Source organism: Stegodyphus dumicola, chromosome 2 (assembly GCF_044657685.1).
Source record: "Stegodyphus dumicola isolate Sdum_Otavi_A_Nest chromosome 2, ASM4465768v1".
Lineage (NCBI taxonomy): Eukaryota > Metazoa > Arthropoda > Arachnida > Araneae > Eresidae > Stegodyphus > Stegodyphus dumicola.
The window spans coordinates 248332900-248351614 of record NC_140769.1 but is presented as its reverse complement, the minus strand read 5'-3'; the positions used below and the strand labels follow the sequence as shown (position 1 = coordinate 248351614).

Genomic DNA, 18715 nt, shown 5'->3' with positions numbered 1-18715 from the left:
CTTCGAGAGTGCAAGATAGTTAGTATTGAGTTGGTGTCTCGTCTATCAAGTCAATTCCTGCGGAGTCGACCAAGTTGACAGCCAGGCACCGAGTGCCGAGTGACAGCCGAGTGGGTCGTCGAATGCACCAAAAGAGTCTCGTAGTGTATCGTGGTTAGTGGAGAGTCTCGAGAGTATGTGGAGTTCCGGGAACAACAAAGCAGAGTCGGGAGCTGTACTCTAGTGCTTTGCCATGAAGCTGTCTCCACTGTGATACCTTATAACCTGGAGGGTGTGTCGCTGATAGTGTCAGCGTGTTTATAGTAGTTGATCGACAACTGTAAAAACGTGTTTTGGAGCTGTCCTGACAATACTGGCCAATAAAGTGTGTTTCGATACTTCATCAAGTAGTATTGTCATTATCCACTCCAAATCCTCACGAACCCCATGCAAACATGAAGGAAGAAAATAACGTAACAACTGGTGTCAGAAAAGAAAAACGCAACAATATGAAGAAAATTGGTGGTGGTAACTGCTTATAACTTAGAGTCACAATCAACTACTATGGACATTTCGCTGAATCTGCAGGGAGCTTCGGATGCTTCAATATCTGGGAGAGCAGTTTCCCAATGATAGCTGTAAGCGGGGGCTGCACACAAGCTATCCTTTCAATTTATTCAAAATTCATTCCATTAACTCCAAGCTTTCAATGTGAAAGACTGCAATGCTGTCATTAATAAGGCACTTGGACATGTGAAGGGAACAGTCTGATGATAGTTACTGGTCAAGAGTTTGGAATCATTAGGGAAGATAGAGCCAATTTGAGTACCATTGCTGAACGTCACACTGCTCGTCAGTTTGGCATTGTGGTTTTGGGTACCATCTGTCATGATGGCAGGCCACCCCTTTTATGCATCAAAGGCACATTGAGAGCACGGCAATATGTCGATGAGATGCCGCATCCAGTTGTGCTACCTTACCTTTAGCAACAGGGACAGGGACAGGGAAAAGTGGACGGAGCACCAGAACTTCGTCAGTGTTCAGCAGGACCTTGTGACAGTGCATTTGGAATTTGTTAGCTGACAAGCCTTACAGCATATCCTATTGCTTCCTTGGCCTGCGATGTCCCTCGATCTTTTTGCTGATCAAGCATATCTGGAACATATTTGGTCGTCATTTTTCAGCTCTTAAGGTTTTAGTTTCCATCTCCACAAGAAGTGGTCATATATCCTACTGATTCTCTGTATATTTCAGTATTGTATAAATTTATCTTCCTATAAATAACATCACTTATTTCCATGCATGCTCTGTCTGTGTATCAATTGACATCACTTTCTACCTAATCTTTCATGGTGTTGCATTTTCTATGTATCTTTCTATTCTATTCTATCTTACAACAATGCATTTAATGGTGGAAAGAGCATAGAAGCATAAATAGTATATAAGTGAGAGAGGTAATGGGACATGTCCAAGGTGAAGACTTTCTTCAGAATGAATCAGTTTTGGTTTAATTCTATCCATACTGGTTGCTGTCTCAAATTTGAAATTATTATTAGCTGAAGTGTTGTGTAAGTTTCTGTGCCATAAGTGTTATGTAAGAAATGCATGTAGGCTTTATTTTGAAATGAAGCAGTTCAGAGTAATTTATTATAAGTAGTTACTATTTTTAAGACAAAGGGAAATGACCAAATTAAAATGAAGAGTTTCAAATTAAAGTTAGAATTTCAGCTTATGTGTTTCTTTTATCTTATATTCCTAACACTCACAAGAGCAGTGTTAAATTTTCTGAATAATTTTGTACGAGTTAAGTAAAGATCATAATGGATCTGCATCTATAATATTTTTGAGTAGAATAGTAATAAAGTATTTGACTTGAGAACAATATGCATTAGATGATAGCTTTGTTTGGGGGAACAGAATGAAAAAAATAAATAGCTGAATTACTATTATGCTATTTTGGAGCACTGATCAGTGAAAATTCATTTGTTTGTTACTTTAACATAAATGTAATTTATTAATTCATTATGATGTATTTTTGATTTCTTATGGGCTGAATTATTGGTGAGAAAAATTAATGTTTTATATGATAGTAACCACTGCAAAAGCAGGTTTAATAATACAAGTCACACTTTTAAATTTGTAATTCATTCATTCAAAGCAATATTAATGAAAATTTTGGAGCATTAATAAAATTGATAAAAGAATTCATTCTTTCACTTTCTTTTTTTTTTTTTTTTTTTTGGTGTGTGTGTGTGTGTGTTTTAAAAGTGATGAATGATAATAAATAGCTGAGAAACATTAAATGTTAAATGTTGTCCATTTTTACCAAATGTGAATCATGAAACAAATTACAAGTGATTGCAAAATTCATCTTTTTATTTATTGAAACTATATTTTTATATTATGAATTTTATATTTACAAGTCTATTATTTAGATTTAATATTTATTGGGATGTGCAAATGTTTATCAAATTTATAGTTTCTGTTTTTCAGTTAATGGATCAACAGGTTCTTCCCCCCCTCCCCCATTTTCTGAGAAACTTTATTGTTATAACGTATTCATATCAATTTACTAGATTTAAATTGATGATCTAAAATCCAAAATCATCAAAGTTCTGATGATTCTATATCCTGGGTTTTACTGCAGTAGAAATAAGGAATTCTGTTTTTCTTACAAAAGTGAGGGTGATTGAGGAGAAAAAATCTTACAATTACTTTAAAAACCTTAACCATAACTGGGAACAAAAGTCAAATTCACTATCACATTAAAAAAATGCCAAATGATGCACATGAAGTTGAGTTAATTGCAGAAGCAAAACTTCTCATCCTTAATTTTTGCATTGGAAACTAAAAATCGATGATCTGGCACTCAATTTGTCTCAGAGGTTTGTCTAATGTAGATGAGCAGTTTCTATTTGCACTTTTGGTGATACATATAGCTGGATTTTTATAGGGTTCACGTAAATTCAGCTTATATACAAGCTTTCAATTTTGGCTGAATTTGTGCACCAGAATCTTGCATCTTGGTTTATATTTGAAATATACTTATTACATCAAAAGTATGTTATTATATCTGATATTCATAAACATAAATTTTGTTCTACATGTGCGATATATAAATTTTTTAAAGCAGAAATTTTTAATTTTAGAGTATGTGAAGATGTGCTTATGGATTTTGATGGATTGGTTGCTGCACAAACTGCTTTGGGGACAGCAGCTGTAATAGTAATGAATAAACAGACAGATATAATTAAAGCCATAGCTCGACTTATAGAATTTTACAAGCATGAAAGTTGTGGACAGGTACTTTAAATTTTTTTTCTTGCAATATAAATTTTATTTTCGAAGTTGAAAATTTATCATTTGTTTATACAAATATTAAATGAGTATTTTAGTAGCCAAAATATATAAATATTTTCAGATCTTACATTGTCCATTTTTTCAGATCTTACATTTGTTTAAAAAAATGTTAAAACTTTTTTATTTAAATTTCAGTGTACACCTTGTCGTGAAGGTGTTGGTTGGATGTACAAAATAATGAATCGTTTTGGTAAGGGTTTAATTTATTTATATTTCATATAATACATAGTATAAACATTGTGAAATTTGTAAGAGTCCTCTTTTCTTTGCATATATATATGTATATATATATATATATATAAAATATATAATGCAAAAATTATATGAAAAGTTATTGTAAGTTCGAAATAAAAGTTAAACAAATTTGCAAGAGTTTGGAATGAGAGTTTCTTTATTATTCAAAATGTATAATATTCTCAGATACTTGGGCTAGTTTGAGTAGCATAACCACTTTTATCTAATGGTAACAATTGATTATTTATTTTTATGATTTTGTTTGATTATTTTATGTAGTGTTGGTTAATTACTTATATGATTTGTTTAGCATTAGTATACCTCAGTTCAAGATTTTCTGAAAAAAAAAAAAAAAATTATAACAGCCAGCCTGGAAGTAAAATTTTTAAACAGTTTATGAAGAAATGTGTAAGACAGAAATAGAGCATTTCAGATGATCAGCTTCCATTTAAAGATTAAAATGGTTAACTGTATTAATGAAGTAAACCTAAACTGCAGATTCTCCCAACCTGCTCAATAAATCAAATAAGATACACTATTTCAATTGTATTTGCATATTTCCACGAAGAATTTACTTTATTTCATTTATTGTACTGCTGATGAATGTGATGCCAGTTCTTCAAGTATTTATATTTGTATATATTGTTTAAACCTTAATATATATTTTTGTGCAAGAGAATTTATTTTCTGATATCATAATAAATGTAATAAATAGATGGCAAAATTGCTTTATCTGAAAATAGTATTGACAGTGTTTGTTATATTTAAAAAATGAAAAGTATTGAAACATTCAGCAACAAACAACAACTATTGCAGAAATGCAGCAAAATATAAAATTTCTAACACTTTTTTTTTTGGGGGGGGGTAACTTGGAAATAGAAAAATATAAACTGCATGTTGTACTCAAATTTAAAAGTACGAGAGCAATCCCATAAATAAGGTCTTCTGCATTTTTAGATATATGAAATAACCTTTTTTTTTTTTCTTTAATACTTACATCAGTTTAAAGGTTGAAGACTACTTTATTTTTCTACATAATCACCATTTCAGTCGATGCTTTTTTGTGATGCTGTGGCAGTTTCACAATGCCCATGTCATATCAGCTCTCCATGTTCTTCAGGAAGCATTGAACATCATCTTTAAACTCGTTGTTGGAGCAGAACCGCTGTCCAGACAAATATGTTCTTTTAACCTAGGCAACAGGTGGTAGTCATTAGGTGCCCAGTCCGGACTATATGATGGGTGGATGACAACATTCCAACCAAATTTTTGCAGAAAAGCGACAAATTGATGAGTGTTGTCGCGGAGATTGCTTAGCCTTTGCTCAGTATTCCTCTTTTCTGGTTCTAAATTACCCTTCTGAGTTTCTTCAGTGTTTCACAGTACCTGTCAGCATTTATTGTGGTTCCAACAGGTTAAAAATTAACAAACAATACCCCCTTCTGTTCCATAAACACAGTTGTCATGACTTTACTGGCAGACTGTGTTTACTTGAAATTTTGCTGTTTAAGCAAAGAAGAATGCCACATTGGCCATTGTCTGGTCTCTTAGGTGTAAATTGGAATACACAAGTTTCGTCACCTATGACAATCAAGTCCTTTGCATCTGCACAGTGGCAAAGAAGCAACTCATTGCCATCTCTTTTCTGTCAGCATATTCCAATACTGCAACTTTTTTTGTTTGAATCCTATGGGTGGTATTTTGGGAAACACCAGGAACAAACATGCAGAGAGCATCCGGACTGATCCTCCAATTTTTACACATGTTTTGCTCAACCTTTATGACTGTCTGTTAGAAATTGAGGGTCTACTTACTCCTTTCGTGATCATGAAGTTTGGTATAGCTGGCTGTAAATTCTCTACACCACTTTGCAAACATTTTTGATATCCATGCACGACTGTCAATACACTTTATCAACTGGTGATGAATTTCAGCCAGTGTAATGTCTTTTGCATTAAAAAAGCAAATAACTGTGCGAACTTTGCACGTGGTGATGATGTTTAACGGGAGCTCCTTTTTGAATGGCAGCCAAGCTAAGACTGAGCATCTCAGCAAAGGGCATACACACTTATCTGGGAGTGTAGGAAGCATCACTCAGAACAGTGTGGCCAACAACCACACTAACAGTTTCACTTTGTCCCCGAAAAATAGGAGACCTTATTTTTGGGACTGCCCTCATAATCTGATAAAGGCTTGATTTAATTATATATGAAACATAATGAAAACACACTCATATTTTTTAGTTGAAGGTAGTGCTGAAGCGGATGAAATAAACATGCTTTATGAAATAAGTAAACAAATCGAAGGACATACTATTTGTGCTCTTGGTGATGGTGCAGCATGGCCTGTTCAAGTAATTATTATTTTTTTAATGATAATTTCTGATATATTGATAACTGCTAATTATTTTATCAGATCATCTTCATAATAAATTTTGTAATTTGATTAAAAAAAAAAGATTCTATTTGATTTTTTTTCATGTTATATTCATTACAAGATATATTATTAAATTGTATTTTTATTTCTTAGTCAAATTTAGTTAATTAATATTTACTGGAATTTTTATCATTTGAAGTAATTTTGACTGTTTCAGTTCCTTTAATTTCATTAGTTGGAAAAATATAAACTTGTTATTTTATCATATTGCAAATTTAAAGTTTTTGAATTTTATTGAAAACAAATGCTCAAGATTTCAACATTTTTGTGGATTTTCTTACTTATCAATTGTTTAATCTTTTTTGTGCACTAAATTAAATTTTTGTATTATTCTTTCTATCTTACATTAAAATGGATAAGTTTTGAAAATACTTGTGAATAATCTTAAATTATGGAAAAACCAAATAGCAGTGAAGACATACATAAAAGATTAATTCCTGTTTAATTATCATGACTATGGTAAAAGTGATGCAGAAAAGCAAGGTGGTCAAAAGTATATCAGTCAAACAAATATTGTACTTTTTTTAAAATTAAGTCAGATTTTTTTCAAAATATTTACAGAAACTTTCCTTTGAAGTGAAGATTCATGGAAGAAGATATACACCTTGAAAATAAAAATTGCAAAGTGATGAAAAATACTTATGAAATTTTCCTTTCTTTTAGATAACAGTTTAATTATTTGTATAACGTCTTTAAAGTGATAAAGAGGGTTGGTGTTTAAAGCATTTGTAATTAACAGTTTCAAGTTGGGGAACAATTCATGTTTAAAATATATTAGATAATTTTTTATTGCAAGTATTCTTAGATGGTAAGCTTCCTCCCAAGATGGCTTTTCTGTTATTTTTTAGCAATTTGTATTACATCTTGTGAATTTCATTGACGTGTTGGAGCCTAATTTGCATCCTAAAATTTGTTCAGGCATTGTGCTATTTTGATTTGGATTCTAATTTAAGGAGTGATTCAAGAGTCAGTATTAAAAAAAAGAATTGTATTTATTTGTAAATTGCAAAATCAGCAACAAAAAAAAAAAAAAATTTTTTTTTAAATCATGTTTTTCATGAAATTCTGTATGTAAATTTTTTTATTAGAAATAGAATTTATATATTATAAGAAATTTTCCATAGAAGAATACAAAATAACTTATAATAAATTTATGAAATAAATAGTGATTATCTTACTATAAATAAATAGTGATTATCTCATAAATACTAATAATAAATAAATATTTAATAATAAATAAATATAAATATTGGTAGTTTATGATAATAACAAAGCCAAAATTTCAGTTCTAAAGAAATGCCTACCAATGACCAAGCGGTAAAGTCACTGAACACTGGTAGTTTGGTTCGAGGTTTGAATCCTGCAAACGGCTGCATCAGCGTTTTCATGGTTTTCCCCCATAAGTAATGATATGAGCCAGTTTCCCTGAGAAAGTTCTCCATGAAGGCATCTTTCCCCTTAGGCAGATAGCCCTCGAGGCTGTAATCATATAAACCAAAGTGTCAGGTGTAAAGATCTAGATGATCATTCATGCTGACAGCAATGTCTTAACCACTTTTCTCCAAAGACTGACAGCAAGACTTATAAGCAACATGTTACACATATTTTCTGTACTGTATGTAGCATACAGCTTCTCTTTTAAATGTTTTAGAGTATGTTAGCATAATGCCAATGTAAGACAAAATTCCAAAGCAGAATCATGTATGCATAATTCCAAAATGCAGTAATAACTAAAACATTTACACAAAATCTTTTCACACACATACTCCCCAACCACACAAAATTTTTATATTTTCTGTGCTAATTATTATTAAATTATCATACCTGTATAAGCATTATTTTATATTTAATTAAATATTCACCTGATTTTTATATTCATGAAATCAGTCTATTTATTAAGTGGCAAATCTGCTTGCTTTTGCTGCTGCCTATTTCATTAGTGAGGTTGGAAAGTGTTGCTGAGTGTCCTTGAGGATAGTTAAGTGCAGAAATATAACTTTGTATTGGCATTGCTATATTTGACTTATATATACATTACAGACCTCAGTTTGAAACCCAAGATCATTTATTAGCCTCAAAGACATTGATGCAGCACTTCCCAACCTTCTTAACAGATAGCATCGCAAGCAATAGTGAGTCAGTAACAAGTCCAATCATAATTACATAGAATGTGTTTAAATCCTCATTTCAGACTTTCTTTATACCAAGTTCATGTTCTTTATGTTAAGTTTATTTTTTTTTAACAGGGTTTGATTCGCCACTTTAGGCCACTTATTGAAGAACGCATGAAGGATTACGCATCTTCAAACAAAAGAGCCATCAAAGCTGCAGTTTAATTGTTATATTTTCCTGTACAGAGTATCATTATGTAATAAATATAATGCTACTTTCTTTAATAATTTATGCAAATGCCACAGAAATATAAAAAGTGTATAAGTTTTTTAGACAAAATAAAAGAATTACAAAACTTATAAAATTGAATTAATGCTAATGCATAGTGTGACAGTAATTTAAGACAGTATGGAAGGGAAAAAACTTATTTATTTCTTTATATACAAAATGATGAAATTCAACGTATAAATATTCTAGTATACATTTACATCAATAATATACGCTTATGGAATTTTCTATGTTAACTGGTGTTTCAAAATAAATAAATGAAAAAGTGTTAAAAATGGTTAAATTGGACCCATATAATTTTCCCATAATGTTTCAATAATTTCACAAAATGTATTTTTCTTTTTATATGCTATTATTTACTACATTTGTTAACTATAACTAATTTTCATGCTTGATAATTTAATTTACATCTTATGAAAATATATGCCTTTTCAAAAAATCACTGTTTTAAGAGGAAACATATACAAAAAATGTGTACATGGTCTAGCCAGCAAATTATAAATATTAACGTATAAATAATTTTTATTTATACAATCAACCCTTGATAGCATTTCACTGTAGGGATGATTAAAAGATTGGTTTTTATTAAGCAGAGCTAAAAATTATTTTTGTGATTGAAATGTGTATATACATTAGATCAAATATTAAGTACTTGTAACAGATAACTAAATCAGCTGTTTCTTACCAAATTCACAATCTAAAACAAAAAGAAATCCTCCTTAAACTTTTCAGATTTGCAGTGTTAGAACTTTATCTAGATCTGATTTATAACATTTCAGTTGAAATACTGAAAAATAGAATAGTCTGGATTTTCAATACTTAAAAAAGTTCCAACAGCCTATACTTGAGCCTATACAACTATACTTGAGCTATCCAACAGCCTATACAGAGAAAATTAACACCATTCTTTAAAACACAATATATTAAAATTTCATAGGACACTCTGGGGAAGCAAAAAATAAAGGAATTCAAGGTTCTGGTAATATCACATTTAAAAAGTATTTTCACATTGAACATTGCAACAGAATAAAAAGTGTAGAATCAAAATGTAATATACAAAGTACCGGGTGAACCAAAAGGCCATTAACATTTGAAAATTCAATAATTCACAAAGTAATGTAGGTAGAGAGTTAAAAATTGACATACATGCTTGAAATGACATGGAGTTTTTTTGAAAGAAAAAAAGATAACATATGGTGCTGGACAGCAAAATGTCAGTGACACCGCATGAAATGAGCAGCAGTGAGAAAGGGAATCAGTCCCTTCATGACTTTATCACTTTTCTATCCTTGCCTGTGAATGTTGGTCACGGTGTGATGTAGATTTATCACATCAATCGTGATTGAACCCTTTTCCTTCAAGGAAATGTGTGGTTCTGCTATTCAAACTGCCAGTGTGACCAGTGCGAGGTAAGCTGATATGTTACAGAATCGCATCATCCCCAGTCTGGCTGATAAGCATCTGTTGGAAGGTATGACTTTTATGCAAGATGGTGCTCTACCCCATATTGCTACACGTGTGAAAGATCTCTTGCACACATCATTTGGTGAGATTGCTTACTGAGCCACCACTTCCATCATGCTTGGCTTCTCATGTCCCCAGATCTCAATTCCTGTGATTATTGGTTGTGAGGTTACCTAAAATTGTATGTCTGTTGTGATCGTCCGACCTCTTTAGGGATACTAAAAGACTACATCCGACGGCAATTTCGCACCATACCTACAGATATGCTGTACAAAGCTTTTCATAAAATTGTCCCTCGACCTATTATTGATGAATGACAGCCAACATGTTGAACATTTGTTATAAAGAACATAGTCTTTGCTAAAAATCAATTCTTATGCTAATTATTGCTTTTGTTATCATATGAAGTGCCATCTGTTGGCTGTTTTAAGCACTTTTTTTTTTCTTACTTTCAATAAAATCCCATGATATTTATTTCATGCATGTGTGTAAGTTTTTACCTCTCTGCCTACATTATTCAGCGAATTTTATATCATAAAAAGAATTTGTAATTTGAATAATGAATCATAGTCATCCATCTAGTATTCCAAAATGGACTTTTTGACTTTTCGGTATTCAAAAGTATCCATTTTAAGAGATAAAATAATGGAATTTATTAGCTAAACTTGTTTCTTAAAATTTAGATAATTATTTCATTAACCATTTTTATATAATAAGAATATGCAATTTAATAATGAATCATAGTCACAGATATGATATCCCCAAATGGAACTTTTGGCTTTTCAGTACTCAGAATATCCATTTTAAGGAAGAATCAAAATATCCATGTTACTGGAATTCATTGGTTAACTTATTTCTTAGAATTATTTCATTAAACAATTTTTTACATAAACATTTTAGATGATGAATTTTTAACTTAACAATGAACCATAATCACAGGTGTGGTATCTTAAAATGCACCTTTTGACATTTCAGTGTTCAAAATATCCATTTTAGAGGGGAAATATAATGGAATTCATCAGCTAACTTATTTCTTAAAAATAATAATAAAAAAAAAAAAGTACTTCAGCAAGTGGTTCTATATAATAAGAATTTGTATTTTAACAATGAATCACAGCTACCCATATGGTATCCCATAATGGGCCTTCTAACTTTTCAGATTTTAAATTACCCATTTTAAGAGATACATTAGTTAATGAATTCCATTAAATTTCATTTCTTAGAGTTATATGATTACAAATTTTTAAATAATAAATTAGGACTTTTTGAGTATTCAAAATATCCATTTTAATGGATAAAATTTAATGGAATTCATTAGCTAACTTGTTTATTAAAATTTACAGAATTATTTCATTACACAGTTTTATATAATAAGAATTTACAATATAATAATAAATCACAGTCGGGTATTTCAAAATGGAACTTTTCACTTTTTTAGTGTTCAAAATATCCATTTCAAGAGATAAAATTTAATTCATTAGCTAACATTTTTTTAGAATTACTTCATTACACAGTTTTTTCCACAGACATTTCTAGATAATGAATTTGTAATTTAACAATGAATCACAGTCACTTGTATGGTATCTCAGAATGAGCCTTTTGAAATTTTAGTATTTAAAATACCCATTTTAAAGGAAAAAATTTGAAGAGAATTCATTAGCTAACTTGTCTTTTTATAAATTATACAAGGTTATTTCATTATTCTGCAGTGCAATATTCTGCTTACTCTAAATTAAAAGTCTCACCAAATTAGTAAAAAGCAGGACATGCAGTATCAAAATGCAACATATATAATAATTATAGTATATACTGTTATGACATAGGGATGAAAAAAATTTGCTTAACATTTTTTTTATTCTTAGAGTAAAAAAAATAAACGTATTGTTACAGAATTTAAACTTTTTTTTTCATGTAGTAAGCACTGAAATCACTGAATTAAACAACATATTATATAAAGAAAATCAGCAAGAGACTTTTAAGATGTAATAAATTACTAACATATTTTATTAATGCTTTTAAAAAATATAAGCAATGACTTTTTACAAATCACATGCTTTCTGCTACAAATACCTTTAATACTGACCAGATTCATGAATTACAAAATGCATTAACTTAGCAGACATGGACAAATACACACACACACACACATATATAGCAAATATTGTACATAAATTGGGTAATTTCAATATACCTTAAACTATAATAATTGCATTGAAAAAAATTTTGCAAAAAAAAAAAAAAAAAAAAAAAAAAAAAATTATTAAATCATTTTAATTTGTAAAAATTATAATCTGGAAAGTTTCCAAAAGAACTAAAAATTAGTATTTCTACACATGCATACATTTCTAATACTTTTAAAGAAATGTTTCAAAATCTAAGCAATCATAAATGATTACTAAAGTATGCTGCACATAAAATGGCTAAATTAAAGATTATTACTAACTGTATACATATTAACCTCACAGAATCATCAGAAAGCTTTAATTTATATATACATTGTTGAACATGTACATTAAGTAAAATATGCTACATATTTTAAAATTTGGTGTAAATATACTGGGTATAGTTAATTTCTGGAAATATGTAGCTGTGTGCATATTGTGCAAGAGATGTACATACATCATCTCCTTTTGATTAAATATTCAGATATGTATGTATTACTTTGCAACTTACACAGAAATTAAGATAACTTTTTCGTACATAATGTTCTAATATAAAAAATGTAAGACGAAACTGAATCAGGTTTTACAGTAAATAATCTCTATTGAACACATTATTTACGATTAAAACATCAAAGCCATATTTTATTTTCATGACGCCAAAAGATTTTAACTAATAACTGCTTTAAAAATTGTTTTCATAATTAATCCATATTCTTGCCATAATTCAAAACCCATAAGAAACCATTGAGTAAGATTCACAATTCAATTCATGTAACATTTTCTAAGTAAAGTGTGTTATTTTAGTTCATGTTACTTTTTCCGTAATCAAGTTTGAATAACTGTTTTCTGCTTTGCGAACAGCATTCGGAATGTGTTCACGGGTTCGTGAAGTTGGATGTCCTAATATTTCTGGACATTCTTCTTTGCCTTGAGTAATCCGATCAACAGTTGTGAGTAAATCATAATTAATTCTTTCATTTACAACTGAATCAAATTTATAACTAGGGTGCTTGGCAACAAAATTTCGTATCCAACGGGCTGTGGTCATAAGTTCACCTGAAAAATAGTAAGAAAACAATTTATATTTCAGAAATAAAAATTATTTTGAATATCTGGAGCCAGCTACCACATATTTTTGTGCAGAATCCAAAAATTTTTTGGAACTTTTTCTAAAGCTTGTAAAAAAACATAAGTACTTTTCTACTAGCAGGGGGCAAGTGATAAATTGACAATATAGCACTTTTTTATTTCCTTAGTTTATATTTCTTAAGTTCATGAAAAAATTAATTTTAAATGGAATGAATTATTCATTTTGTGAAAATGAGTTGTTTTATTTTCGAAACTGTTTACATTGCTGATTTGTTGCATCGTTGTCAAAATGGAAAGTCTGATGTTGGCAAAATTTGCACCCTGTCTATTTGAAAATTAACTTTGTATTTTGGCATCTCTGTTAATTTAAGATGTTTTTTTCCCCACTCGCAAATGTTTTTTAGTTAGGAGAAATGCCATGTTGCCATACTGTTGTTAGAATTTTCAGCAAACATGATTATCTGTTGTTTGAAATTTGCTGCGTAAGAATTTCTCTTCCCGCTTAACGTTCTGACAAAAATAAAATGGAACAAGAAAAAAAAACATGACCAGCACAGATACCACACATTGCATACGGGACAACAAAAAATGAATGGGGAAAACATGCTAGCTTCAGTAGGGTTACCAGAATTAAAATATTGTCATTGGTGTTCTGCTTTAAAGCAATAATATTCCAGCATTTTACCTGCTTGGCAACATTTTCGTGCTCACTGCGACATATTTGAATCTTACAAGAATGTTTTTCATTTCGGTTTATACACAGATTTTGAATTTTTGATAAATTTTTGAAGAAAAAATGCACACTAGGCTTATACAGTACAAAGTCTGTAATCCAGATGTCCATTATCCGGACCTCAAAGGCACAAACACGCATGTGCATAAAGCCAGTAAAGCGTTTACCCATGCGCGCTTCCGATAGTGAAGAAAGTAACAGAGAACGTTACTGAAAACGAAAAAATTTCGATTGACAAGTTAATCGGTATTTTCGACACAGCAATTACAGGACTTGAACAGTGGAACTTAGTAACTGAACAAGAAATTATGTCTGTTTATAGAATTAAAGAGAAAGTATTAGCACAAAAAATGAAGCAACTTAAACAACTTACGTTGATAGAAATGTTTACTAAAGTAAACAAATAAATATTAAGCTTTTTTTTGTAAATTTTGATACCCTTTAGATCATAATTGCTCTTTATTTCATAAATTATGGTTTCATATTTTTAATTGTATAATTTCTGCATGCCATCTTACCAGATTTAAATTAATTATCTATAATCCGGAAAAATCGATAATTCGGAATCGGCGAAGTCCCGACGAGTCCGGATTATGGACTTTGTACTGTATTCAGAAATATACGGTAAAAGTGCTACAGTGCTTTATGTATTTTTTTTTAAAGATAAGAAAAAAAGAACGAAAATCATTAACCTAACTGCCATCTAATTATTTACAAAATTAAGTTTAATAATAAGGCTTCATATGTTTTAATGTTATTCTGGAAGGCAGAACAATTTAATGTGAAATTCATTCTCATCCAAATATTATCTTCAAAGCTGAAAAAGATGATCAAATTATTACTCAAGATAAAAACATATAAACATATTGAATCATAGAATCCAGAATTGGAAGCCATATTTGTATATCTCGAAAAATCTTAGTAATTTCTGTTCTCTGCAGCTAAAACTCATTGTTAAATTATCTCGTATCTACTTCATTATGAAAATACTCATTTGATCTCTTGCAAACTGTGCTAGATTTTTTTCAGATTTCAATATTCATGGAAGTGGGATTTTACTAATTTTTAGTAACTCCTTCATGCCCAATAATGAAATTACTTGATCACTAGATTTATTTCCACTGAACTTCAAAAGTATTTAATACTGTAAAAATATTTTTTTGAAATTTTCAGAAAACTCATGTATATTTTATTCTCTTAACATCAAATCATTATAAAATGATACTCCACAAAATAAACACTAAAATGTTATGAAACAGGATTTGTAGAATACCATTTTCATATATTTAAGTTATAAAAATTAAATTCCTTACTAAATTTTTTCTATCACATGCTATTTTTCATAACTGTTAGCATTAAAAAAAAAAAAGGAAAACTCTCCTCAATCTTAATCTGTTATATTTTATGTATACTATCTAATGATCAAACTGTTTAGAAATCTATTTCTTCCCACAGATGCCATTTATTTTTAATAAATTGCACTCATCTGCTCATCACTTTTCTGCATCATTACAGAAAATTAGAAGCTACTTTTTTTTAGGGAGAGTTATGCACAATTTTATAGAACACTTGTCCATCTTCTTACAGCTGAAAAACATTTAAGTAGTTTTATAATGCTGTAAACTGCTGCTGAAATTATTTTTTCTCACTTTCTCTTCTAAAATTATGGACATATCAAAATTTTTGACTTTTTTAAAACTTGAAGCTTTCATAATTGTTAACTGAAATTTATTCTTTTTCCCAAATCTGATTCATTAATTAATAAATGGCTATAAAATATTTACTTGTGTAGAGTAAATATTCCAGTATTCATTTGTCCTGCTTGGCAGAAATTCTTTTAATAAGCTGAGCTTGTTTATGCATTCTAAAGTTTCAACCCCAAATGTTACCTAGGTTCATTCATGGTCACCAAAGGGTTAAAAGGTCTCATGTTTTGCAGAATGGCAATGCTATCAAAATTGCCTATTCACAAGTCTGACTGAAAAATAAATCAAAAGTTGTGTACAGTGCTATATTGGTGTCTATGCATAAATTGTTCCAGAAACGTACTTCCAATTCAAAGCACACACATATCAAAGCAAATTTTCCAAGAAGTGATGGAAACTCATATGATTTGTTTCACAACCCAACGTTATTCATGTAAAATAATTAGCACAAAATATAAAATAAGATTAAAATAAAATACAGAAAGCAAATTAATCTGCATTTTACCTTTGAAACAAATTGTGGCTAACTATCAGAATCTCTCCTATCATTTGTCTCACTGAAGTCTTTTTTTTTTTTTTTCTTTTATATGACTAACAATAACCCTATCAAATAACAGATGTTTTAGCATTTGAGAATTTTGCAGAAATATCACATTGGACTGTCGTTAAATGGATTCATTACTTGCACAGCTACAGTCTTATTCAATTGGTGTTTTTCTATAAAATTTTGCTCTCTCACCTACATTTTACATATTTCCCTAATCTCATTTGAGGTGATTTTTCCTTCTCCTCCTTAGACAAGTTGTCCATCATAACCTTTTGTTCTTGTTTGTGATGTAGATCCATCAGTCTGTTGGTGATCAGCTCCTGCCTATATTCCTCCACTAATTCTTGAATGTCATCATCATTCACCTCCAACCCCATAGTCATCCCAAGTACTAATGGCATGTCAAGTTCATAAGCAAATCCATAAAATTCATGTCCAAGAATATAATCAGCAGAATTAAGGATTTCTTGGTAATCTCAGAACATCACTGGAATAGCGCTTTGGTGTACAGCCTTTTCAAGTTTGAAATGACCTACCAAGCCACAGGCCGAAGCAGTGGTGTACTAATGCGAAGAAGAAATTTGATCTTAATGAACTCAAATTCCTCTACTAACTACTGGAATCTGTATATAGAAAGGCTTTGAGGAGCAGATTATTCTAAAAAAGGCATTTCTTATCGCAAGGCTACATACCTTGCTGATCCACTCAACGAACAAGATAAGAACGACTCAGGCTTTATCACAAATCTTTGATCTTCACATAATGTTTTCATTAGCTCTTCTATACTTAACATTTTTTGAAAGCTTTGGATTTTCAGAATGACATACAAGCAAGGCTTGATTTTGAAATTCCTATCTGCATTAGCACACAGCAAAAGGGTGAGGCAGTTTCTAGGCTTGTGACTAGAAATTACATTTTCTTCTGTTGTAAATTCATTTTTTCGCATCTTTTTTTCCAAAATAGCTTCGTCTCATCAACAGTTAAAATCTTTTTGAGGTAGGTAATACTTCGAAATCATGAGTTTCTAGAACTCAGAAGAGACAGCCACAGAGTCCTTACCTTCCAAACTTGCAGGCTCTTTGTGCTTCACAGCAGTGTAGATGTCACTTCTGCATTTAAATTCATTAAGCCGTTCCCTGCTCATCTTGAAGCTTTTTTCATTTTCTGTCAACATATACCTAGCAATTTACTTACTATGTTGGCATACAAGACCACTTACAGATAAAATTCTCAGTCATAGTATTATCTGTTAGTTCTTTCTAAGTTTACCAGAAAGAAAGCAATTTTTTAATATCTTCCAGAGTACATGGTTATTGCTTTGATACTCTCATGATTCCTTTTGCTACATCTAGCCACCTTATTGCTTCTTTCTTCTTTAATACTATGCACATAAATGATGCAGACTTCTTGTAAAATTTTGCGATGTTGGCTACTTTCATACTTTGCTGTTAAAATTCATTAAAGTTTTTGCTCTTAAATTTTTCTTAAAACACTCATAAACCAAAGTATTTGCAATTCCAAGATTTTTTTTTTTTTTTTTTTTTTTGTGTTTTATGCAATGGAAACATTTGTCAAGTTTACATGGATGATGAATACATGGTAGTGTAATTTAAGTCTAAAATGTTGGGAAAACTGTGCTAAAGATGATCTTAGCATTTTAGTAAGGAAGGAGGGATGAATTTTGTTTGTACAATCCACTCAGGAGCTCAACTATTTATTCTATAACTATTAAACTAAGAGTTTCTTTCCTTTTATTCTAGGTAAAGTAATTTAGTATGTTATTTATTGATAAAGAAATAAGTATTCTTTTTACCACTGTAAGAAATATTCTAGCATTTAAAACAATCTTTATAATCACTATGTCATTCTGTTTTTTGTCCTTTTGTTTGTCATAACATTACTGATGCATCTCGTTTACACATCTTTCAAGTTATTTTTCCTTTAATCCATAAAATCCATAATTTAGTTTTTAAAAATATTCCATTGTCAGATTTGAAATTTTTATCTGCATAATTTACATATTATAAGTTGATATTTATAATCAATCCTTGCCTCTATGATTTAACATACATGAGTAGAAATGAAGTTTAAATTTCCACATTTTAAAACAAACAAACAAAAAAGCTACATCAGAAAAGGAATAAATAAATCTTCCACTGCTAATGATTGTTTATTACTTCATTCAGACATTCAGACCTACATTCAGACCTTGCAGCTTGTAAAATAGGTTTCCTTAAAGCTGTTCTAATTTAACACGATTTTCATGTTAATTTTCTCATATCAAAAAAATTATATTTATAAACCTTATATAAGAACTTTTCAAGGTTTTTCTCTTCTTTTTTTTGTCTATTTTATTTAATAGATGGTGCCATATATAGAATTTATTTTTCTTTTTCATTTTATACATGAGCAACAGAACATACTTTTTCACTGAAGAAGAGATACCTGAATCATATCGTCCATCATTGCATTCAACATTGCTCTAAGGCCAATCTACAGTTAAATTTTGCCTCATTTTAAAACTCTGTAATTGCTCTGATGCCACTATTTTAAAACTCTGTGTTGGATATCTTGAAATGAATGAATGAATCAAAAAAATTCATTC

General features: G+C 30.2%; 2 protein-coding genes across 4 annotated transcripts in view; one reads left to right on the top strand and one right to left on the bottom strand.

Moving 5' to 3' along the window:
• Positions 1–8485, top strand: part of ND-51 (NADH dehydrogenase (ubiquinone) 51 kDa subunit) — a 41115-nt gene extending 32630 nt beyond the window's left edge. The window contains exons 9-12 of the mRNA XM_035367396.2: positions 3129–3282; positions 3475–3529; positions 5817–5926; positions 8256–8485. Of these exons, the coding sequence (XP_035223287.1) occupies positions 3129–3282; positions 3475–3529; positions 5817–5926; positions 8256–8345 (409 nt within the window). The 3' untranslated portion in view covers positions 8346–8485. The remainder of the gene's footprint in view (positions 1–3128; positions 3283–3474; positions 3530–5816; positions 5927–8255) is intronic.
• A 47-nt stretch (positions 8486–8532) lies between these two features.
• Gclc (glutamate--cysteine ligase) overlaps positions 8533–18715 on the bottom strand; it is a 59253-nt gene continuing 49070 nt past the window's right edge. For all 3 annotated transcript variants that reach the window (XM_035367395.2, XM_035367394.2, XM_085811989.1), the window contains one exon: positions 8533–13091. In XM_035367395.2, the coding sequence (XP_035223286.1) occupies positions 12841–13091 (251 nt within the window). In that variant the 3' untranslated portion in view covers positions 8533–12840. The remainder of the gene's footprint in view (positions 13092–18715) is intronic.